This window comes from Ornithodoros turicata, chromosome 9 (genome assembly GCF_037126465.1).
Source record: "Ornithodoros turicata isolate Travis chromosome 9, ASM3712646v1, whole genome shotgun sequence".
Lineage (NCBI taxonomy): Eukaryota > Metazoa > Arthropoda > Arachnida > Ixodida > Argasidae > Ornithodoros > Ornithodoros turicata.
Window position 1 is genome coordinate 26,763,811 of NC_088209.1, and position 22,316 is coordinate 26,786,126.

Consider the following 22,316-nt stretch of genomic DNA (forward strand, 5'->3'; position numbering starts at 1 on the left):
GTGTGCGTCCACCTCTGTTCGCTGCTAGGGTGTCGCTCAAATGGAGAAATGTGACAACCCCGTGTTCCGTAAACTTTTGTCCCAAGCTGTACAGACGTGGAGAGGGGGTTAGTATGCGTCCTGGGCCGAATTCAGGGGACCTGCGCCGACATTCGTCTGGAAAAGCCAGGGAAAACCTGAGACAGCACAGCCGGCGGTAGGATTCGAACCCACCACCTCCCATTATCTATATGCGTTATCACGTGCGTTGTGTGACCGAAAGTAATCTGATTTATTAGTGGCAATGGAACTCGTTAAGTCAACCTGGAAAAAGTAACCGTCAAAGTACATTTTTGGAAGTGTGTACGCAAATCGGCATAGTCAGATACTTTAACACCCTTGCTGGTAACACCAGATGATGTCCTGGCAGCAGATCATACGGAATAGACAACCACCTGCGGTACGCGTATATGCATGCGGGATATTCGCAAGCCCAGGCTCCATTTAGGAACCACACAGAGCTTTTCGTGATTTCTTCATTGGTTCTTCGTGGTGTGTTTTGTGTTTACGTGGTGGGGACACCTCGACTAAACAACGTTTCAAACTAAGCAAACGTTTGACCGCTTTTCAATGTGGGCCTCGCTGATCGCAGCGTACATCGGCACATAGCAAGGATGAGCAGTATTTAAATACATTGTAATTAAAATACCATTTAAAATATCAATACTTGTATTTATATGTTGTCTTGAAAAATGTACTCATATCTTAAAGTTGTCCTGCATTTGACCTTTCGGGAAGAAGGGAGAGTTTGGGGCGCAATTATGCCGGGTTTGCGCTAGCATGTGCATGCGAAAACCATTTTAGATGGCGAGTACTGTTGATGCGGGCAACGGTCGCGACTACACGATCACGTTGTTCTACGAAGCGTCTTCGTCAAATTTAATCCAAGCATTTGTTCATCAGCACTTGTGGAGAAGCTGTTCTCCTTTGCGAATCTGATTGTACGGCCGAACAGAAGATGCCTAAAAGAAGCAGTCTTTCTTTCAGAAATTTCAATAATAATAAAATCGCCATGATAATCTAACAAATAAGTGCTATTGTTCCTTGCTGATTTGTTCTTATGATCATCGTTATTTCTGTAATTCCAGATCACATCTTCCTCACAGTATTTATGGTAGTAGTTACGGTATTTAAATACTGTATTTATATTTTGTATTTAAATTCAAATGTTGAAAACTATTTATGAAAGTACTTAAATACCCCTTTTGTATTTATATTTAAATACTAAAAAATGTCTATCCCTGGCACATGGGTTCTTGGTCGCATATGGGCAATCACTCGTATCCGTAAGCGTCTCTAATGTAGCTGGCGTCACTTCCCCCATGAAAGAAATGGAATATATGGAATACAATATTGAAACAACATTTTCCATGACGATCAAGGAAATACGGGCTGCAGAACTACTAACAGGTGATTTCAGACAACCGTGTCGCGAGCAGTACACTATGCTCATTGACATAGGTTTTTTGTTGTTGTTGTTGTTGTTGCAGACCCTTTATAATAAAGCTGTGAGATCAGCGCTGATGGCATTTCGGTAGGTGGGTTATGCGCGGCCAGGCGCACATATCCTGCAGGATACCGTACGCAACTAGTATATTGGAAGGACATTTAGCAAAAAAATTCGTTAATTAACATACTAATAAGACGTCTGAGAAATGCGAGATAGCAGAATGGACCTTTTTCACATACGCGTCATATCCTAGCGGCTCTCCAACGAACCTCGAACTGTACACCTCGTACTGTAGTTTAAGTACCCTAGCTCGGTACTTTTCCTTGAAATACTAAAGTACACAACTAGGAATGACAAACAGAAAAAAAAAAGTCAGAAAAATTTCACTTTTGTGTCTATTACCACCATTTTACAAGAAAAAAAAAAAATCCAGTGTTGAACGGCTTGAAATGTTGATATGCCGATCGAAGTCAGGGAACGCAAAAACACACCCCCACATGCCCTCCGATATAGTTGAATGCTGTTCTGTGTCCAAAGGACCTGACTGTGCGCTAACCGTGCGTGTTTGTACTGGTCTATTCATCGTTCAGTACGTACCAACAAGCTCAGTCAGAGGACCTGACTTCATTGCTCCTTACAGTTATCACACGACTTTCATAATTCATGATTGGTACTTATTACGTGATGAAACTGAAAGGCGCACGTGCTCTGTTGATGGGGGGAATATGTTTATTATATAAAAAAATTAAGAGGGAAAGGTTAGCCACCGCTATGGCGGCTTGCTATTCCCAGGATGGTTTATCCTTATATTCAAGCATCGAGAATTGCTTTGCACACAGTGCAGGCGTGGAGTTGTGCACTGCACTGTCTGTCCTCTTATGGTTTTCTCATGCCTGTATGTTTTCTTGGTTATGTACTTGGGGATCAGCACAGAGTCCTGCGCACTGGAAACATGACTAACTCAAGAAAGATATACTTTGCAGGGCACAGCTGATTGATCCTGCGCTTTTCAACGTTTCAGTGTAGATTAATCCATCTGTCCCGTTTCACATGACTTGACTCCCCTCTTCGTATACGCTACTCTTGAGTAAGCAATAAACTGGCATGCACTTGCAAACCAACGACAAACATTTCTCGCTCGCGACGGAACACTGAGTCGTTTAGTGACACAAACAGCAATGCATTTTACGAATATACTTTAAAAGCAATTTGGCGAATACTTTGTGCTTTACATCAAGCACATTTGTAATATGGTACTTCGTGCTGTACTCCAAACACAAATCATGCCAGGTACTTGGTGCTGATATGGGCCCATCACGGATGTCCAGTTGGAAGCTGTGTGGCTTGCTGTCAACACGGAACCGTTGCTGAGCAAAGAGCTGGAAGAAAGCACCTGCTGCTCGTGCACAGGCACTAGGCACGCTCTAGGCACAAGCACCGGCGGAAGAACAGCTCCGAATATCGCAGCGCACTCGACGTAATCGTCATTTCATCCTAGGTCGTCCCATCAACCAAGGTGCAAAAATGAGTAAGTATTGCCAATTTGACTAAATGCCATACCCCATACCCCAATTGGATGTATAGTTCCGTATCGGAACCACTGGCTGGAATTTTATAGTTCTTACATTTTTAGATTCAGTATATGACATTATTTCACTTCTATGCAATATTTACCTTCCAAACGCTTTCACTCATTTTTAAAAACGAGGGGTCCCGATACGGAACTGCCCCCTCCCTCCACCCAATTCCTTCTCTGCCGGATAATGTGCACGAAAATCTCGTGGGGATATATCTGCACTTTGTGGTATTCCACGGTTCTATTTGTTCAAGCGAGTAGTTCCTGCAAAGAAGAGGATGTGTTCCACAAACTCTAAATAATATCGCTAAATGCACTATGTCCCAAACGCTAAATAAGTGTCCATGCCATGCGCACTATGCCACGGCTATGCAAGGTTAATAGGAGTCTTACCAAATGTTCTTTAGTGTGTTGCTCGTTTTAACCGCGTTAATCTCTTTTCCATACGATTTCCCACTTTATTTCATTCATTTTTTTACTTTCACGCATTACTGTGTAATTTTCTTCGGCATGCATGGGCCGCAATCTTACCCTGTCAAAGTAAATTTTCTGATGCGTTAACAGGTTCACTGAGAAATTGCTGGCACTGGAAGTAGCTACGCTGTCAAAACAGAACTTCACCACATAGCACGCTCCTAGCCAACCATCATTCCGAATGATATTGATTTGGTAAAAATGGGAGGAGGCGTCTTGTCCCAGATAGGCGCCTCATCCATCCTGTTTTGAACAAATAACGACACAGAATGATTCGGAATCATTCGGTATGATGGTTGGCTAGGAGCGTGCTATGTGGTGAAGTTCTGTTTTAACAGTGTAGCTTGCGACAGTTTCAAAATCTTGTGTTTCTGCAGTCATATACCAAGAGTTCATGAGAGTCACAAAACCTGTTGCTGTTGTCCACCGGAGTTTATGCGAAATACATATATTGCGTGCACAACAAACGAACAACAACAACATCTTTGTTTTAATGATGCTAGAGTGGGGAGCTTCACTGTCAGGGTCGATACTCTACCTCACTGTAATGTGGTGAAATTGAATAATAAGTCGCCTCACAGCGAGAACCGAAGTCCTACACTCTTAAAGATGAGGTTCACCACATAGCACGCTCCTAACCAATCATCATTCCGAATGACAACGTTCTCGCCCCTGATTTGTTGAAAATGGGAGGCGGAGCCTATTGTGTGCCAATTATGGACGACACACAATAGGCTCCGCCTCCCGCTTTCAACAAATCAGGGGCGAGAAGGTTGTCATTCGGGATGATGGTTTGCTAGGAGCGTGCGACGAGTATGTGGTGGAAGTTTCTAAGAGTGTGTATGAAAGGTTTGTATACACTCCACCGACCAACTGAGACCGAGAGAGGACAGTGTACGCCTTTTTGTGCAATTTGGGTATATGATAATTGACACAAAAAGGCGTACACTCTTAAAAATGAACTTCACCGCATAGCATGCTCCTAGCCAACCATCATCTCGAATGATATCGTTATCTTCCCTGATTTGTTGAAAACGGGAGGCGTACGCCTTTTTTGTGGCACTTATGCGGTTCATAATTGTCACAAATAAGGCGTACGTCTACCGTTTTCAACAAATCAGGGAAGATAACGATATCATTCGAAATTATGGTTGGCTAGGAGCGTGCTATGCGGTGAAGTTCATTTCTAAGAGTGTACGTACGCCTTCCTCTCCCTTCGAATCAGAAGTGATAACCCTACACTCTTAAAAATGAACTTCACCGCGTAGCACGCTCCTAGCCAACTATAATCTTATCTACTTATATCCTTTCCTTTCTTTTTTCAGCTGAGATGTCGAGCATGTCGAGCATGTCTAGCATGTCGGGTATGTCTGGTGAGTAGCGTACACGCCAACTTCCGACAGAAATTTTGCACATTCTTCACTCGCATTGCTTTGCAGAGGTGTCGACGATGGGTGGAGGCACGACAGGCGGTAAGTGTTACTTTCGCTACACCATTCGCAGATACACCCCTGGGACAAAAACGACCCTCTTGCGTCATCCTAAACCTGCACATGCTTATACGGCACTGCCAATTTCGAGCTCCCGTTCGAAAATTCCGTTCAATCGGTGCAACCCTATAGCAGTTCAAAAGACGTTCGTCAACGCATATGCGTGTCTTTGCATGCATGTCCAGTCCTTGCGTGTTTTCTTCACAAAATGCTATGGTCGTACTTGGTCCCTGTCATAATGCTCTGTCATGTTCTCTCAGGGCGCGTCCCGTTTTGAAGAAGAATGGTTATCGACGTTAATCCACCATTGTCGGCAGTTATCCCCAAAGCTAAGGTTATGCCACGCTCAGATTTCCACAACTTCTGCCAGCTCACGAATGCGAAGTCATCCTGGGCGGAGTTTGTGCGGACTGACGCAGCTTTGGAAACAATAGCCGTTGCGACACGTCCCTTCTAGAGAGTGTGCTGATCGAGATGCAGGATCTGCTCACTGCCTTGCACATCTGACTGACCATAATAAATTACATTACGAACAAGTGGACACGACAAAGCTAAGGGGTGTACTATACTAAGTATTATGCAATCCTGTAAGGAATGTAAAACGAAGCATCCCAGGAGGAAAGCCGGGCTGAATTTGCTGGGATTTTTGCTGGGACCTTTTACACACTCTTAAAAATGAACTTCACCGCATAACACGCTCTTAGCCAACTATAATCTGGAATGATATCGTTACATGCTCTGATTTCTTGAAAACAAATGATGATCAACAAACAAATTTGCTGATTTGTTGAAAACGGGAGGCGTAGGCCTTTTATGTGACTTATGCTGTTCATAATTGTCGAGTGTGTGCTATGCGGTGAAGTTCGTTTTTAAGGGTGTAGACGTATAGTCAGTGACAACTTAAGTCCTACAATTGGGACTGCCCACTCATCCATGGAAGGCTCCTGCGATAGGCTACCAGCCTTTGCACGACACCCCTGCTTCGCTGCGGGCTCTGTCTCCCCCACAGTCCCCACTTGGCCGCGCCGCAACACATTCGTGCGCGCGGAGCGATTCTTGTGTGGGGGCTGTGTCAACTGTCATGTGTACGACTTATGTTGTCACTGACTATAGATCGTTGTAAGGCTTGTATCTTGCACCACCGTTTCTCACAGTGCTTCTGTTTATCCTTTCACAGCTGCAGGGTAAGATCGATGACGACGGATAAAGAGAGTCTGAACTGGAATTAGACACCGTGGGATATTGAGATATTGACTGAGATTCGGCGTGAGATATTGAATCGAAATACCGTACAACAAAGCCAGTACCTCAAAGCGAGGGTGCAGAACAAACATAGGGAATGTTAACGACAAATCTCTTGCGAAACGTTACTCTAAACGAATTATTTCGTACAAACTTACTGAAATGCGATTTCATCTCAATTCAAGCAAGGCTGACCACTTGGGTTCTTCAATATTCGTCATTGTTTTTTTCTGTGAGAGTACAGGGTGTGTGCAGAAAAACGTGACCCGCATTTAGGCACATAGCTTGTTGCCTACCTAACGATGGCGCATTTATGCATGCGAAATCTGCAGAAAGCCATAGTGCAGAAAGCCATTGTGGAAGCCATACTTAGCTTAAAAAATAAACGAAACAACGAAAACGTCGGTTTCCGTGCATCAGAATAGGGCAACAAGGTGGACATGGAGAGTTGTGTTCAAGTACCGCTAGGGGAGCTATCGGTGCATAAATCGAAACGATGTCCCACATGGATGCTCATCGGCAGTACCCCTAGCGGTGCCTGCACATAACTCTCCTGACTGAAATGCACTACCATGCACTGTCATGACCGCCCTATTCTAATGCATGAAGGCCATGTTTTCGCGCTCTGTTTATTTTTTTCACTGAGTATGGCTTCCAGGATTTTTTGTAGCTTTCGCACTCATAAATACGCCGTCGTGCGCCACCGGAAGTTCCTCGGCTAAGTAGACAACGAGTTACATGTAAAAATGCGGGTCACGTTTTCTGCACACACCCTGTACATCCCGTGTGATGGACAACTTCGCCAGTCTTAGGTGCGGCGGTTGTGAAATAAAATTTGGAATGCCAACCCGCGTGAACAGCGCGTGAGCCCCCCCCCCCCCCCCCAAACTGCGCTCTCCCTGCACTTTGAGAGCACCTCAGTTGCCCCGTATAAAAGCATACAGTCAATTTTTTTCACATATTCGATGTACAACGGATTGTTAGTCTATGAAAAAAAAAAAAAAAACTTGTGCGTACTTCGTTTTACAAATTATCACAAAAACGCCACCTAGTGCGATTTCTCTCAATGTTTTGCACTCGGTTTACGAGTAAAGTATATAAATCTCGAACAAAGAAACATGATATTCAAAAAGAATCTTATTTCCTGCTCTTTTTAGCGACGTATTTCTTTACGTATTAACTCCACACTCTTAAAAATGAACTTCACCGCATAGCACGCTCCTAGCCAACCATCATCTCGAATGATATCGTTATCTGCCCTGATTTGTTGAAAACGGGAGGCGTACCCCTTTTTTGTGACACTTATGATGTTCATAATTGTCACAGAAAAGGCGTACGCCTCCCGTTTTCAACAAATCATAGCAGATAACGATATCATTCCCAATGATGATTGGTTAGGAGCGTGCTATGCGGTGAAGTTCATTTCTAAGAGAGGAACTGGATAGGTGTATAATATGCGTTAAAATAGACAATGCTTGTTCTGTCCATTTCGCACATTGTTTGCTGTATTTAATTTCAACTTTTACTATTTTGGCAGATTTGGTGGCGCCACCACATTAGTCATGCATTCATCTTTGTCTTCAGAGCTCACGCGCATTACTCCATGTTCGAGCATACTGTTCGTACGCAGAGCATACACTCTTAAAATTAACTTCACCGCATAGCACGCTCCTAGCCAACCATTATCTCGAGTGATAGCGCTATGTGCCCTGATTTGTTCCAAACGGTAGGCGTACACCCTTTTGTGTCACTTATGCGGTTCATAATTGTCACAAAAATGGCGTACGCCTCCCGTTTTCAGCAAATCAGGGCAGGTAACGATATCATTCGAGATTATGGTTGGCTACGAGCGTGCTATGAGGTGAAGTTCATTTCTAAGAGTGTACGTTCTTTTCTGCTATCTATTATGGGTGAAATAAGCACGCTCTTTTCACCTCTTTGCGAGGTTTAACTTTCTGACTGGTCAGTTCCAGTTTGATGGAGTCAGGTGGAGTAGGAAAAATGCACCGTATTCGTAAGCCTTTTTTGCAAAAACACTTGCTCAGATTTTGATTTTAAAAAATCTTACTTATGCAGTAGCACGTTACCTTTCCAATGGTACCACTTTTATGCATACTAAGAATTTAAAACCGCACTGCCAGAACCGTGGGTAGCTCGGCTTCCGCTGCTGCGTTATCTGCATCGCAAAAACACGTGGTGCGCGTTTCGCAACAAGATATTTTTCTTCTTCTCGGCCTGGCAAAGAAGGAACTTCTACATTATTTACTTCTTACCCGTTTTATCGGCCTGCTTTTATGCGTTAAGGAGTTGACACCGGTCATGCAAGACATACAATGACATCCAATGTCACGCAAGAAAAGCGCGCCTTTATTCACGGAACGAACGACATTTCCGTGCATAGGCATATGCATACATTACACGCATGAAAATGTATATGAAATATGCGTATAGAGAAACTAGAAGAGGCACGCGGGTGGGTGAGGTCCATTGAGGCCCATTTCGGGTGCCCATACGGGCGGAAGCGGCGAATGAAGTATTTCACATCCAGTGTGGTCCATCTAAGCGTGAAAAGAACGCATGTCAATGTGACGAAATAATGTCCACAACTGTATTTGCCACCAGAACTTTGGGGCCGGAATCACGGTCGAATTTCACGCGATGAAACGCGTTCGAATCGAAATTCACGCGATTTGTAGAAAACGGGAGGCGTACGCCTTTTCTGTGACAATTATGAACAGCATAAGTGTCACAAAAAGGCGTACGCCTCCCGTTTTCAACCAATCAGGTCAGATAGCGATATCATTTGAGAGTATGGTTAGCTAAGAGCGTGCTATGCGGTGAAGTTCATTTTTAAGAGTGTACTGTACACGTTTTGTGCCATCACAGCTGTGTTGCGCGAAAGATGACCAAAAGGGAGAAAAGCCTTCAAAAATGTCCAGAAGTTGCTCAGATTCGCGCGTTCACCTACTCAGAAAACTACTGACCAGAGAGAACTGATGTTCTGAGGCTGGAACAACATAGAAAGGACAAATACATACAAATCTTCAATTTGCCTAAGATGAAAGATGAAAGTCCCTGAAAAGGTTAGCCAGCTGTAGGACTCGAACGCACATCTTCTGGATTACAGGTCCAGGGCTCTACCAATTGAGCTAAGCTAACACTCCTCCCCAGCGACTTCCAAGGGTCCGTCATCTGAAGGGACAAACCAACCACTCTCTGTCATTCATCCTCCTTTCACTCTTACATTTTTGCTCACTCATACACAGTCATACGACAGGATCGACGCAAGCGGCAACTGTTGAACACTGATGTTCTGAGGCTGGAACAAAATAGAAAGGACAAATACATACACAGCCTCAATTTGCCTAAGAAATTAACGGTGAAAGATGAAAGTCACTGAAAAGGTTAGCCAGCCGTAGGACTCGAACCCACATCTTCTGGATCCGAAGGTGTGGGTTCGAGTCCTACAGCTCCTAATGAAAATGGCCACGTCCTAATGAATGGGCACGTCCTAATGAAAATGGCCATTCTCACAGTGCTTCCCCAAATACGGTGTCGATCCGCCTATTTTTGCAATGTAACCATTGGCTTTCTCTCCTGGAACCTCTAAGCCTCCGCAAATGAGAGGTGTGTATTAAATAGTGTCATTTTTGTTGCGAAACACACATCACGTGTTTCTGCGGTGCATCTAACGCAGCAACGGCAGCGGAGTTACCCATGGTTCTGGCAGTCTTTTTTCACTTTGTAAGTGCGGTTCTACATTCTTAGCATGCTTGGAAAGGTAACATGCTGCATAAGTGAGATTGTGCATAAGTCAAAATCTGAGCTGGTGTTTTTGAAGAACAGGCTTACGAATACGGTGCATTTTTCCAAAGCATGGTTTATTCTAACGCATATTACACCTCTTCGGTATATAGAGTTAATAAGTGAACAAAATACATAGCTAAAAAGAGAGATTCTTTTCTAATATAAAATATCTTTGTTCGAGATGGTATACTTTATTTGTAAACCGACTGCAAACATGGCGAGAAATCGCGCTAGGTATCATTTTTGCGATAATTTACGAAGTGCGCACAAGTTTTAATATTTTTTTTTTTTTGCATAGAGTAACAGTTTGTTGTGCATCGAATATGTGGAAAAAAAAATTGCCTGTGGCTTCTATATACGGGGCGACTGAGGTGCTCTCAAAGTAGAGGGAGAGCGCAGTTTGGGCACGCTTTTGTTCACGCGGGTTCGGGTTTCATTTTTTTATTTCACAACCGCTGCACCTAGAGACTGGTGAACTTGTCAGTCACATACAATGTGTTTTCACATAAAAAATAATGACCAGTATCGAAGAACCCAAGTGGACAGCCTTTCCTGAACTGACATGAAATCGCCGTGAAGTCACCCACGCATAGAAAACCACGCGCGAAATGTAGTGGTGTAAATCTGAAGAATCATGAGGCGGTGACCAGAATTTTTGTTATTTTTTTATTCCGTGTTAGCGACGCGAAGCAACTGGACTAAAAGCGGCGTAAAAGTGGGGGGAAGGTGGAGGCGGTTAGTATGCGTCCTGGGACGACTTCAGGGGGAACTGTGCCGATATTCGTCTGAAAAGTCTTCGCAAAAACCCAAGGCAAACCTCAGACAGCACAGCCGGTGGTAGGATTCGAACCCACCACTTCCCAGTCCTCAGCACGACCTTGGATTCCCCCAACGAGTAGTCACTAAAATAAGCTCTAAACCTGCTCGGTCATTGGCATAAAAACGTCCTTTTCGTCGGCCCAGGACGTCGCAGTTCTGATTTCGCTGAGTACTGTCGTTTAATGACGACAAACTTTTACTTCAAACGAAACTATTTCCACGCAGCGACGACGACCGGGATAGGAAGAAGAAAGCTATCATTGCGGTTGCTTTCCTGTGCCTGCTCCTGATCGGATGCCTCGGAATCGTAGCTGTGTCGGGCGGTATGCTGTTGTTGATTCCTTTTGGGAGGCTGTCAAAACTGCACCACTGGAATGCATTAGCCAGGGGTGCACACACGGCCTCAAGCGACCCCCCGCACTATATACTGTATACGTGGGCATAAATATATTTCTTAGGATTTAAATATAAATACAAAATACTCTGTTAAAGGAGGTATTCGATACTCTGCATAAATACTTTTCAAAAATGAGTATTGAAATACAAAATATAGACAAGGTATTTAAATACCGTATGTACTACCACAAATACTGTGAGGAAGATGTCATCTAAAATTACAGGAATAAATGTGATAACAAATCAAGCAAAGAACAATAGCATTTACTTGTTAGATTATCACGGCGATTTTAATATCCGAAGCTTCTCGAAGGCTGCATCTTCTACAGTCAGTGGCAACATAACGATATGAGTCAGTATCTTGCGTATTTAGGAGTATTTACAGAAATAAATACTCAAAAATTGGTAGTTTATATTTAAATACAAAATATAAATACATGTATTTATATTTTACGTACTATTTTAATTACAGCGTACTTAAAATGATGCCCATCCCTGACGTGGACTGACGCGCATTGCTCTTTGTGTAACGCTGGCGCTTTCGAAAAAAGCGCGTGCTCTTCAGGTGGAGTATATAGTTAGGGAGTGACTTTTTCGGGTTAAATGCCTTTCTCAGATTCGGGGGTTAAAAATTGGGCGTTCTTTTTAAATCTTAATTCTGAGAGACATCGGGCGATAATTGTGCCTTCGGGTGTTGCCGGGGGCACGTCTCCCTCCATGGAGCTTCACGGTCACTTGTGAAAATTGTGCGCCCTTTATTCATAAGACATATTTCTCTCAGATGTCATGTAATATGAACCTCTGAACACTCGCACTGTCCGCAGCGTCCGCCTCCACGAAAAGAGGTGAGGAGGTGGCTCCCTCCCCACCTTGAAAAAGAAGTAAAAAAACAAACAAACAAATGATCCAGACGACCACCCATAAATTTTCTCGTTGTCCTGCGTCTTCTGCAAGCCTTTTCGTGAGAGCAGTCATCGCTAGAAAGGATTTAAAGCTGTAGGACGCCTCTTATTCTTTTATATAGGACGGTAGACCGGAGGTAGAAATGTCTTTCTGCGCTGTGACTGGTTGCTATGGCGCTGGTTGCTATGGCGCTGCGTGAAGCATCGAATCTGCTCTGATGCACTGATGAACGCTATGAGCAGCTGCACTCTTAAAACAAAGCTTCACCACGTACACCACCTAGAGAATGATACCTCTATCACTCTTGATTCGTGGAAAACTCGGGGCGTACGCTATTTTGTGACAATTAACATCACAAAAAGGCGTACGCCTCCTGTTTTCAACAAATCAGGGGAGAGAACGATGTCAATTCGGGATGATGGTTGGCTAGGAGCGTGCCATGTGGTGACGTTCACGTTTAAGAGTGTGCGACGTACGGAATTTTGCGTTGTGCGTGTAAACGCAGCTTTCACGCATGATACACGCACCATATACGGGTCCGGCCTTTACTCTTTGTGCGAATATGTGCCCTAGAGCTTGGAATCCCAATGTCTAGCATTTCATGCTCCTCTGGAGCGACAGTTCGGTTTGGCACGAAAGCCATGTCTAACACTGGCATACAAAATGTTCCAATAAAATGTATTTGGCAACACACTTGTCTGCAAAAAGCCTTTACATTGAAGGCCAGCAAACTCAGACGTTTGTATTGGTATGCACTTTATGTGCCAGCTATATCATGCCAGCGTCCATTATTGCTTCCAATGTAACCGTCCGGTTTTCACGTGCAGCTCTCGGAGGAGGAGGCGGCGGTGATGGTGATGATGACGATGACGGGCTTGCAACAGATTCGTATAACCCAGATCTACCACCGGCTCCAACGACAACGACAACAACAACGACAACGACAACGACGACGACAACGACAACGACAACAACAAGTAGGTTTATCATGTAGAAAAGTAAAAAGGGTGCATGGAAGTGGATTTTCGAGAGGTAGCCTCAATTTCCCCACATTTGCATAACACAATGCTTAAAGAGTCGTTCACAGTCCGAGTACAGTCGTCCAGTCGTCAGTCAAGTACAGTAGTTACGCCTATCACCGCAGCGTTCCGCGCCGCCCGCCACACGCACACGCGCCGCTCATCACACCCGTACCACAAGTCTCCCTCCTTCAAATCTAAAATGGGCCAGGTGGCGTGAGTGAGCAGCAGCACTTGCCCACTTGAGTGCGGCCAACAACAGCAAGCTACCTCTACCCCCCCCCCCCCCTGTTTTAACAGTGTACAAAAATAGGCGCCGCCTCCTGTTTTAAACAAATCAGGGGCTCGAACGTTGTCCTTTGGGATGGTGGTTGGCTAAGAGCGTCCTATGTGGTGAAGTGTACAGTGTACAAATATGCCGTACGTACAAAATGTTCCTGGACAAAATGTCCCCAGCTCACCGCGAAATAAAAGTTAAAATCCTCGTTACACTGCTGCACACTCTGCACTCTTAGAAATGAACTTCACCACATAGCACGCTCCTAGCCAACCATCATCCCGATCGAATGACAACGTTCTCGCCCCTGATTTGCTGAAAACGGGCGGAGGAGCCTATTTTGTGCCCATTATGCACGGCACAAAATGCGGGAGAGTGCTATGTGGTGAAGTTCATTTTTAAGAGTGTGCTGCACGCTGGTGTAAGAGTGTACACTCTTAAAAATGAACTTCACCGCACAGCACGCTCCTAGCCAACCACCAACTCAAATGATATCGGTATCTGCCCTGATTTGTTGAAAACGAGAGGCGTACCCCTTTTCTGTGACAACTATGAACAGCATAAGTGTCACAAAAAAGGCGTATGCCTCCCGTTTTCAACTAATCAGGGCAGCATTTGAGATGGTGGTTGGCTAAGAGCGTGCTGTGCGGTGAAGTGCATTTTTATGAGTGATAGAGCAGACTGTTATCTGCGTCTGATTGGGTGCTACAATTCTTCAGATGGCGTTAAAGTGCAGCTCCGCTGCTGTTCCGAAAGTATGAAGACGTTGTGATATTCAGAACCGTTGTCCCAACTTCATTCATAAACGCACATTGCTTTCCAAATTTCCATACTCCTTCGTGAGAAATTTGAGAAAAACTACCGGGCGGCGGTTCCACTTGTGACGTCATACTTGGAACTGCGCGGATTGGATAGCCACACCTAGCCAGCTTTGCCTAGCAACCAGTTTGTGTTTACACTCCGTCATGGCCGCTGTATCGTGCTGAAATAGCTGTCACGAGCTATCGGGGACCACCGCACCGTTTTATCATGTTTCTTATAAGGAATACTTCGTCTTCGAGCACGTTCTCGTTCACAATAGCTTTGGTGGTGCTTTCTGCACGCGCAGCAAGTCCGCGCATAGTGCGCTGCCAAAGCTATTGAGAATGCGTAAGTGTACGTCACACGTTAGGTGTTAGGTCTTGTTGGTAGCATGAAGCACAGTGCGGGCACAGAATGTCCGCTCACGACGGCCGTCGTTGCACAACGAGGCCATCCTGTAAGGCTTGTTAAAGAAGACCGGCAAAACTATCTTTGAGGATATTAACGACAGCAATTATCACGGAACACACCCAAAACATTCACCTTCGCCCATAGATCTCCGCCATCGCACCGACGATTTGGCGTTAGCAAAGCCACGAGCCCGGCTAAGCCAGGACGAAGCCGGGATTGGTCAGGGTTTGCCGACCACAGGACCGCCGTGCCAGGAAAATTTTAAAAATTGTTTTCTTAAAAACTACAAACAAATGAGTGAAAATTTTTCACATGTATGCTCTCTGTGCGGAAACGAACGCACAGCCCAAGCATGGCTCCATTCTGTCGCAGTCGAAAATCGGCGGAGCTGAGCTTTAACAAACACTCTTAAAAATGAATGGCACATGGCACGCTCCTAGCCAACCATTATCTAGAATGATATCGTTACCTGCCCTGATTTGTTGAAAACGGGAGGCGTACGCCTTTTTGTGACACTTACGCTGTTCATGCAGTTCATTTCTAAGAGTGGAGGATAGAGGTATCTGGATGGCGATACGTGTACTTGCCCGTCTCCGAAAAGTGTGCGTTTTTGTATTAAGGCTGCACACGTTATGAGGGAGAAGTATTGAACAAGAACTTGTAAATAGCATTACGAAGAGTTTTTCTTCCTATAATACACCTTTAATTAAATAGCTGCAGATAGGAGTTCTTCACTGTTTAACATGAACTTCATCGCATAGCATGTCCCTAGCCAAACATAATCTCGAAGGATATCGTTATCTGCCCTGATTTGTTGAAAACGGAGTATTTTTGTGACACTTATGCTGTTCATAATTGTCATAAAAAAGGCGTACGGCTCCCGTTTTCAACGACGATAACGATATCATTCGAGTTTATGGTTGGCTAGGAACATGTTATGCGGTGAAGTTCATTTCTAAGAGCGTACTTTTACAGACTGATAGCTCATGTATACATGCCTTTCTGCACCACTTCCGGTTTGTTGCCAGAGCGACATCCGGTTTCGCAGCAAACCACTGTGCCGATTGATACAGTTATCGCTTCTGATTTGAGGAGAGAGAGGGCCGTATACGCCTTTCTATGGCAATTCAAACTGCCACAAAGAGGCGTACGCCTCCCAGTTTCAACAAATCAGGAAAGTGAAAGATATCGTTCCGATCGTCTTTAGTCGCCGAAGGACCAGAAGTCTCCGTGGCACGGAAGCCGTAATGGGAGCTTGTTTATGTTCACCCGAGAATGTCATGTATACGTCAGCAACCTCTTGTCGTAATTTCATATTTCGTTTTCACTCGTTGACATGCGTTGTAATCTTCGCCTTTCAGCAACGACCACGACGCCGCCCCCACTACCCAACCTCTGCACTTTGGGCAACAGAGCAGCGATGGCATATCATTACCCGCAAGACGGGCTATGCGATTTCATTTTTTTCACGCATGTAACCTGCCAAGACATGTCGGATCCTATTCGGGGAATGTTCGAAAAACCTTTCAGTGTCTTCCAGAATGTGGCGCCCAACTTCCGACGTTCACGTATGGGGATCTCATTTGAACAAAGGTTTGTACTAGCTGGCGACCAATCACTGATCAATTCCGCAACAGACCGTCCCCGGAAAAATTCCACTGGTGAGCCTTGAACGGGTTCTACTGTGATGTTGAGGGAGTGCAGTGGACCCCATGGCAAACTTCTGCCGCTTTTGTTATTTGGATACTTCCGTACAACCTATATGCCGTACAGTGTATATAGACATATAAATCGTAAGAACATGCACCGAAGATGTTCATAAAGGAACGATACCCACACAACATAACGGCCTCCTATAACACTTTGTTCCTTCTGTTAGCTCTTCCTATACCCTGCCATAGTGAAGAGCTAATAGAAGGAATATAGTACGAAATATAGTGTGTGTAGTGTATAATATAGTATGATGTATATATACTATATTCTTTCTGTTAGCTCTTCACGGTGACAGGGTAGCAAGAACTAACAGAAGGAATAGTGTTATAGGAGGACGTTGTGTTGTGTGCTTGTGTATCGTTCCCTTGTACGCCATGAACATCTTCGGTGCACGGTGTTTGTAAGTGCTCAAACGTCGCCACGCCTGTACTAGGCAACTGTTTCTGCCTTATTCGGCCATCAGCAGTACGAAGGCAGGCAAGTGGATGGCGTCAGAAGGTCACGTTACACGTGATTTCTCCCGTCAGGGTGTGCTACTGAAAGCCCAGTGCAAAGCCAGTGAAGTATATTAGGGTGTATGTCGTTGTCCCGGTAACAGCGCCCGCGTGCATTTTCACATAGTCTGCTGTTGCAGGATCGCGAGCCCTTCCTTGCAAGGCGACGACGCGAAGGTACGGACTTGAACTACGTGAACGGCTGGAGAGGCGCTGGATAGTTATTTCCGTCTTCACTAGATGGCGCACTATGGGGCGACAAAAGTGGGGACCAGTGGGGAGACCGCACGAAAGGTGCCAGCTTGTCGGTCCCACCCCGGACCGGTTTTTGGGAAGGCTAGAAGGAAAGGCGGGGAGAAGGATCGGAGGAGATCGGGGCTCTTCTCCCTCAATGTACGCGCTCAAAGGCAGCCATATTGAATCAGCCGAGGGAACGTCGCGTATTTTTAGCCCGTGAACGCTGGCGCAATTCCGAACGTGTCTTCCCATTTCGCCTATTCCCATTTTGCCTAATGCTTCTTAGCAGATTATCTCGCCATCCCTTAGCAGGTTCACCGACCTCGAACTGCAGGGGGTCCCATTTGGCCTAATGTATGCTGCAGACAGTCCCACTTCGCCTACTAATCCGTGTTACGTAAGAAAGAAGGCGGTCCTCTGGCATGCTGCCAAAAGTCAATTTCGGATCTTCATATAACTTTACATGCAACCTTGTTGGTTTCACTGAAGCATGAGGTCTGTATTTATAATTCATATTACACTAGGGTTTCTTCCGTCATCTGTTGGTTCACAAATATAGACTGTGCAAGAGTGAAAACATAGTTTTTATTTACATTTTTTTAAATTAAAAGGGCAGCTTTGTTTTCTGCACTTCAAAATTCTTCCAAATTTGCAGCTCTACTCAATATGCATTAGATGTCCCACGGCATCGAGGTACGACATCATGTCCCGTTCGCCATTCTGAATTATTGACTGCTCAATGACATTCTTAAGTAGCATCACAACTTTTTATTAATTCCAACGCTACGCCGGCTTTTTCAACTGACCCTAAGTGATTTGGGAGAAATTCACAGCACACCCTGGAGGAGACTAGAATTTGTACGACACCGACCAGAAAAGGAATTCCTGTCGGAAAATATTTCCGTGCATAACTCCCACCGTTAGATAATGCGCAGGCCCTCTTCAGAGCACCTTTTTACCGAATAACGCGCGCGTTATACACCGGAAAATACGGTAGTTAGGTTGAACGTGGGTTAAGGCGTCTCGCTCGGTCGTGTCGTGCTAACTGGGAGGCGGTGGGTTCGAATCCTACCACCGATTGTGCTGTCTGAGGTTTTCCCTGGGTTTTCCGAAGACTTTCGAGACGAATACCGGCACAGTTCCCCCTGAAGTCTGCCCAAGACGCATATTAACACCCTATCCCCCCACCCCTTCCTGCTGTCCTCTCTCCATCTGTTCTCATCTGTACGTCGCTCATAGCCACCTCGCCGTCGCTCATAGCTTCGCGGCGCTAACACGAAAGAAAAAAAAAAAAAGAGTTAAATTATAAACACGACTATAGTGACACCAGTTACCATATTTAACATCGCTCAGGTGACACTGAACATGGCTCGAAGCCTTGTTTCATTCGTCATGCTGTCCATCAGGAGTCACTATGTAAAATGTTTGTAAAATGTTTTTGTTATATTTGTACATTATATTTACACCTTATATTTGCAAATGTAAAAGGTCTTTGTTTCGGACGACGTAAGGTAGTTGTCCGACGAGCACATTCATTTCTTGCACACGTCATCATCGGGTCGGAGCGTGTAAGTAACGCCCACTTGCCGACAGTTCCGTTTTGCCTAATGAGATTGCACGGCAGTCCCATTTCGCCTAACGGCTGTTACCCCTCCCACCTCTTTAATCCGATAATCCGGGTTAGGCAAAATGGGAATAGGCGAAATGGGATGTAACCATTCCGAAAACTGTTGACAACACTTGCTTAGCTACTTCCGTTGGCTACGTATTTTGTCACTGTGCGCCCCCTATCCAGACAAAGGTTGGTCGGGCTGATCGAGGCAGCGGCGGAGACTGCGTCCCCATGCGGCGTCCGTGTCGTGTCTGCGTTTCTTCTTGTTCTTTTTTTTTAATTTTAGGGTTTTATGGATTAGGGCTGTGCGTTACTGTTCCAAAAATATTTTTGGCGTTATGGTTGATGTATGCTTACCCGATTCTTACCCGATTCGATATGGCGCTCCCCTCGCCCGTACCTCCCAGTTTCAGAGGTTTGCTTGTAGCATGCTCGTTAAGATTTCTATGGGTTGGGTGCAAACCACGTCGATTCGTTTTGACGCACTCCCACGACCTACTAGATTATAACGACCATGTCATAATCGGCAACCCCTATGAGGATCCCGTCCGCACATTCCGCTAGGGGCGCTACTCATCGGCCCGCGATATCTACATCATGATTGGACAATGGCAATTTGAATTTTGAACGCGCAGAAGCGGACGTACGACTACCGTAGCAGACGACAGCAGCAGCTCCTACACTCTTAAAACTTCACCGCATAGCACGCTCTTAGCCAACCATAATCTGGAATGATATCGTTATCTGCCCTGATTTGTTGAAAAGGGAGGCGTACGCCTTTTTTGTGACAATTATGAACAGCATAAGTGTCACAAAAAAGGCGTACGCCTCCCGTTTTCAACAAATCAGGGCAGATAACGATATCATTCCAGATTATGGTTGGCTAAGAGCGTGCTATGCGGTGAAGTTCGTTTTTAAGAGTGTATGAAGACGCGTAGAGTGCTTTAGAAAGAAGCATCTCTCTTGGGACATCCACCACTTGTACAAAAATACTAAGGGGTGATTTCATGCCGGATCAGGCAGGGTGGTCCGGTGAGTAGTTGAAAATAATTGGTGGTTGTTTTTCAATGAATTATCATTCAGATGTGGGATTTCGACCATTGCGCTTCCTACGCAGTTTGACGCCTCGTATCTTCATAACTATTTGACATATTCAGCTGAATTTGTTTTCCACGTATTGTCTGGGGTGGGTAGAACTGCATACAAAGTTCTGAAGATTCAAGGGTTTGCCTTTGACAAGAGGGTACGTTTTGGGAACCTCACAACTCGTCCCCCATATGTGATACCCGAAAGTAATCTATACCATTGCGTTCGTCACGAAATGCTCTTTCTTCGCATGGCGAGTACATCGTATTGTGAATTAGGGCAACGTACCCTAACAGTCTTTTTGTCAGGGGTGTCTACGGAAAATGCGTAAATTCGACAGCGTGTATCCCATGTATTCCCACTCGTGACATCGTTCATTTTACTCACAAACGTTCTTCATGACAACCCAAAACACCACACCAAAAAAATTTTGCTCCAGAGATGGTCGAAGTTACGTTCGTAACTCAATGTCGTTCGCAACGTAATTTCGACCATCTCTGAAGCATTTTTTTTTTCTTTTTAACGTCGAAAACGTTTTAAACCTCTTTGCGTATTTTGCTTTCCTGTTACTCAACCGGGTTCAACGGCTGCAGGTATGCCGCACTTTGTTACGGCGAGCTGCAGAAGCCTCGTGGCACTGCCCAGTTGCGAGGTCTGCTCAACAGAAATATCCTGAATTACGGCCTACTGGCAGTCACGGGAGATCCCAGCGCCATCCTCAACTTGATGCAGGTGAGACAATTGATCTGTATGGCATAAACGTGGAAGGATATCCGTTCATGTGTGGTAGCTCGATCCTCATCTGGCGTCGTTCAATTTGCTGGTTCGTGGCGCGTTAGGAACCGCTTTTGTGGTTCCTATAGACCTCTCCCTGTTTCTAAACAAATGACGTCATAGTATTCAACAGCACCACCGGTTTGGTAGAGTTGAACTATGCTCGAAGCTATGGGGCAGGGTGGTCGCGCCCGAAAACCACGGTCTTGAGGGGATTACGATAATCCCTGAAAGGGACGGGACCCTTCGGTCTTAAGCGAACAAGTGCCCATGAATTCGTGGAACCCAGCACTCCCCTTCCGATTTGTTTCGGTTTCAGTCTGTCTATGAACGTCATGATGACGTTTCTCGGGCAGAGGTTTATTGCGTGTTCTTTTAGTCAACGTTATTAGTCTACACTCTCTGAAAAAGAGTGTGTAAAGGTGGTAACTTCTATGGTTACCACCCAAGTCTCATGTAATAACAGTCGGTCCACAAATGTTCCAGTTCGCTCAAGCATTCCCCAAGCGTCCGTGCCCTGCCCTTGTGTGTGATTTATGTTAACGACTTGCTTGCTGACATTTCCTCTGCAGTGTGGTTAATCGACGACGACTGCGTTACTTACCCCCCCCCCCCAAAAAAAAAAAAAAAAAATCCGCCTCCGATCAACATATCTGACAAAATGACCTGGAATTAGTACACCAAAGGCGCGAAACTTCGGAAATACCACTGGACTCTCACAAATGTAACACCGCCACCAATGCTCTTTCTATTCCCGCATTTGAGTACTCAATAACAACCCACTCTATTCTGTCGACAGCTATAAATACCCTGGCGTTCATTTTTCATTTAACCTTATATGGAATACGCACATCAAGCATATCTCAGCTAACGCTAACCGCACCCTTGGCCTGATTACGTACGAACTAAGCTAGATTACGCCTCTGCCGTATATGATCCATTGCAAACCTGCACTCTTAATCACCGCATAGCACGCTCCTAGCCAACTATCGTATCGAAAGATATGGTTATCTGCACTGATTTGTTGAAAACTAGAGGCGTACGCCTTTTTTTGTGACAATTATGAACAGCATAAGTCACAAAAAAGGCGTACAAACCAGGCCAGATAACGATATTATTCGAGATGACGGTTGGCTAGGAGCGTGCTATGCGGTGAGGCTCAAAGTGTAAGTCAACATAGCGTCTGAAAAAGGGTGCAAAACCAATTATCATATATCCAAATTGCTACAAAAGGGCGTACGCCCCCCTCGCTCACCGAATCAGAAGCGGTAACCCAATCATTCGTAGGTAGCAGGTATACTTCGCAACCTTTTAGGCACAACATATCCGACAGCTATTACCTCCTAAAAGGTGTAACTTTTCCACGCTTTTTTTCTATACTAAATCTCCTATCCAAGTCCTTCTGCCGTACAGTTGCTGACTGGAATGGTCTTCCGATTCCTCCTCGAACATATCCAGGCTCATTTTACCTGAGGTCACCCATCTTCGGGGCGTTGCTTTCCCAGCAATGACAGTGCAGCGAACATTCAGCACATTGTGTACGACGAAGATAACCAACTAAAATTTGTTCTGGAATTAGCGCTAATCTGTTGTTCCGACTTGAACAAGGTAGCATGTACAACGTTGCAACCTTTCCTGCACAACATAAGCGACAACTATTACCTCCCAAAACGTGTAATGCTCCACCCCCCCTTTT

The 22,316-nt window shown here is 45.1% G+C and overlaps 1 protein-coding gene and 1 long non-coding RNA gene across 2 annotated transcripts in view; one reads left to right on the forward strand and one right to left on the reverse strand.

Annotated features, from left to right (window-relative positions):
* The window catches only part of LOC135368476 (uncharacterized), a 148,749-nt gene that overhangs the window by 9,360 nt on the left and 117,073 nt on the right, over positions 1–22,316 (reverse strand). The window lies entirely within an intron of this gene.
* The window catches only part of LOC135367836 (uncharacterized), a 30,681-nt gene continuing 11,210 nt past the window's right edge, over positions 2,846–22,316 (forward strand). Inside the window, exons 1-7 of the mRNA XM_064600952.1 lie at positions 2,846–3,017; positions 4,865–4,912; positions 4,979–5,011; positions 11,123–11,220; positions 13,024–13,173; positions 16,066–16,297; positions 20,440–20,578. Coding sequence (XP_064457022.1) covers positions 16,125–16,297; positions 20,440–20,578 — 312 coding nt within the window. The 5' untranslated portion in view covers positions 2,846–3,017; positions 4,865–4,912; positions 4,979–5,011; ... (1 more) ...; positions 13,024–13,173; positions 16,066–16,124. The remainder of the gene's footprint in view (positions 3,018–4,864; positions 4,913–4,978; positions 5,012–11,122; positions 11,221–13,023; positions 13,174–16,065; positions 16,298–20,439; positions 20,579–22,316) is intronic.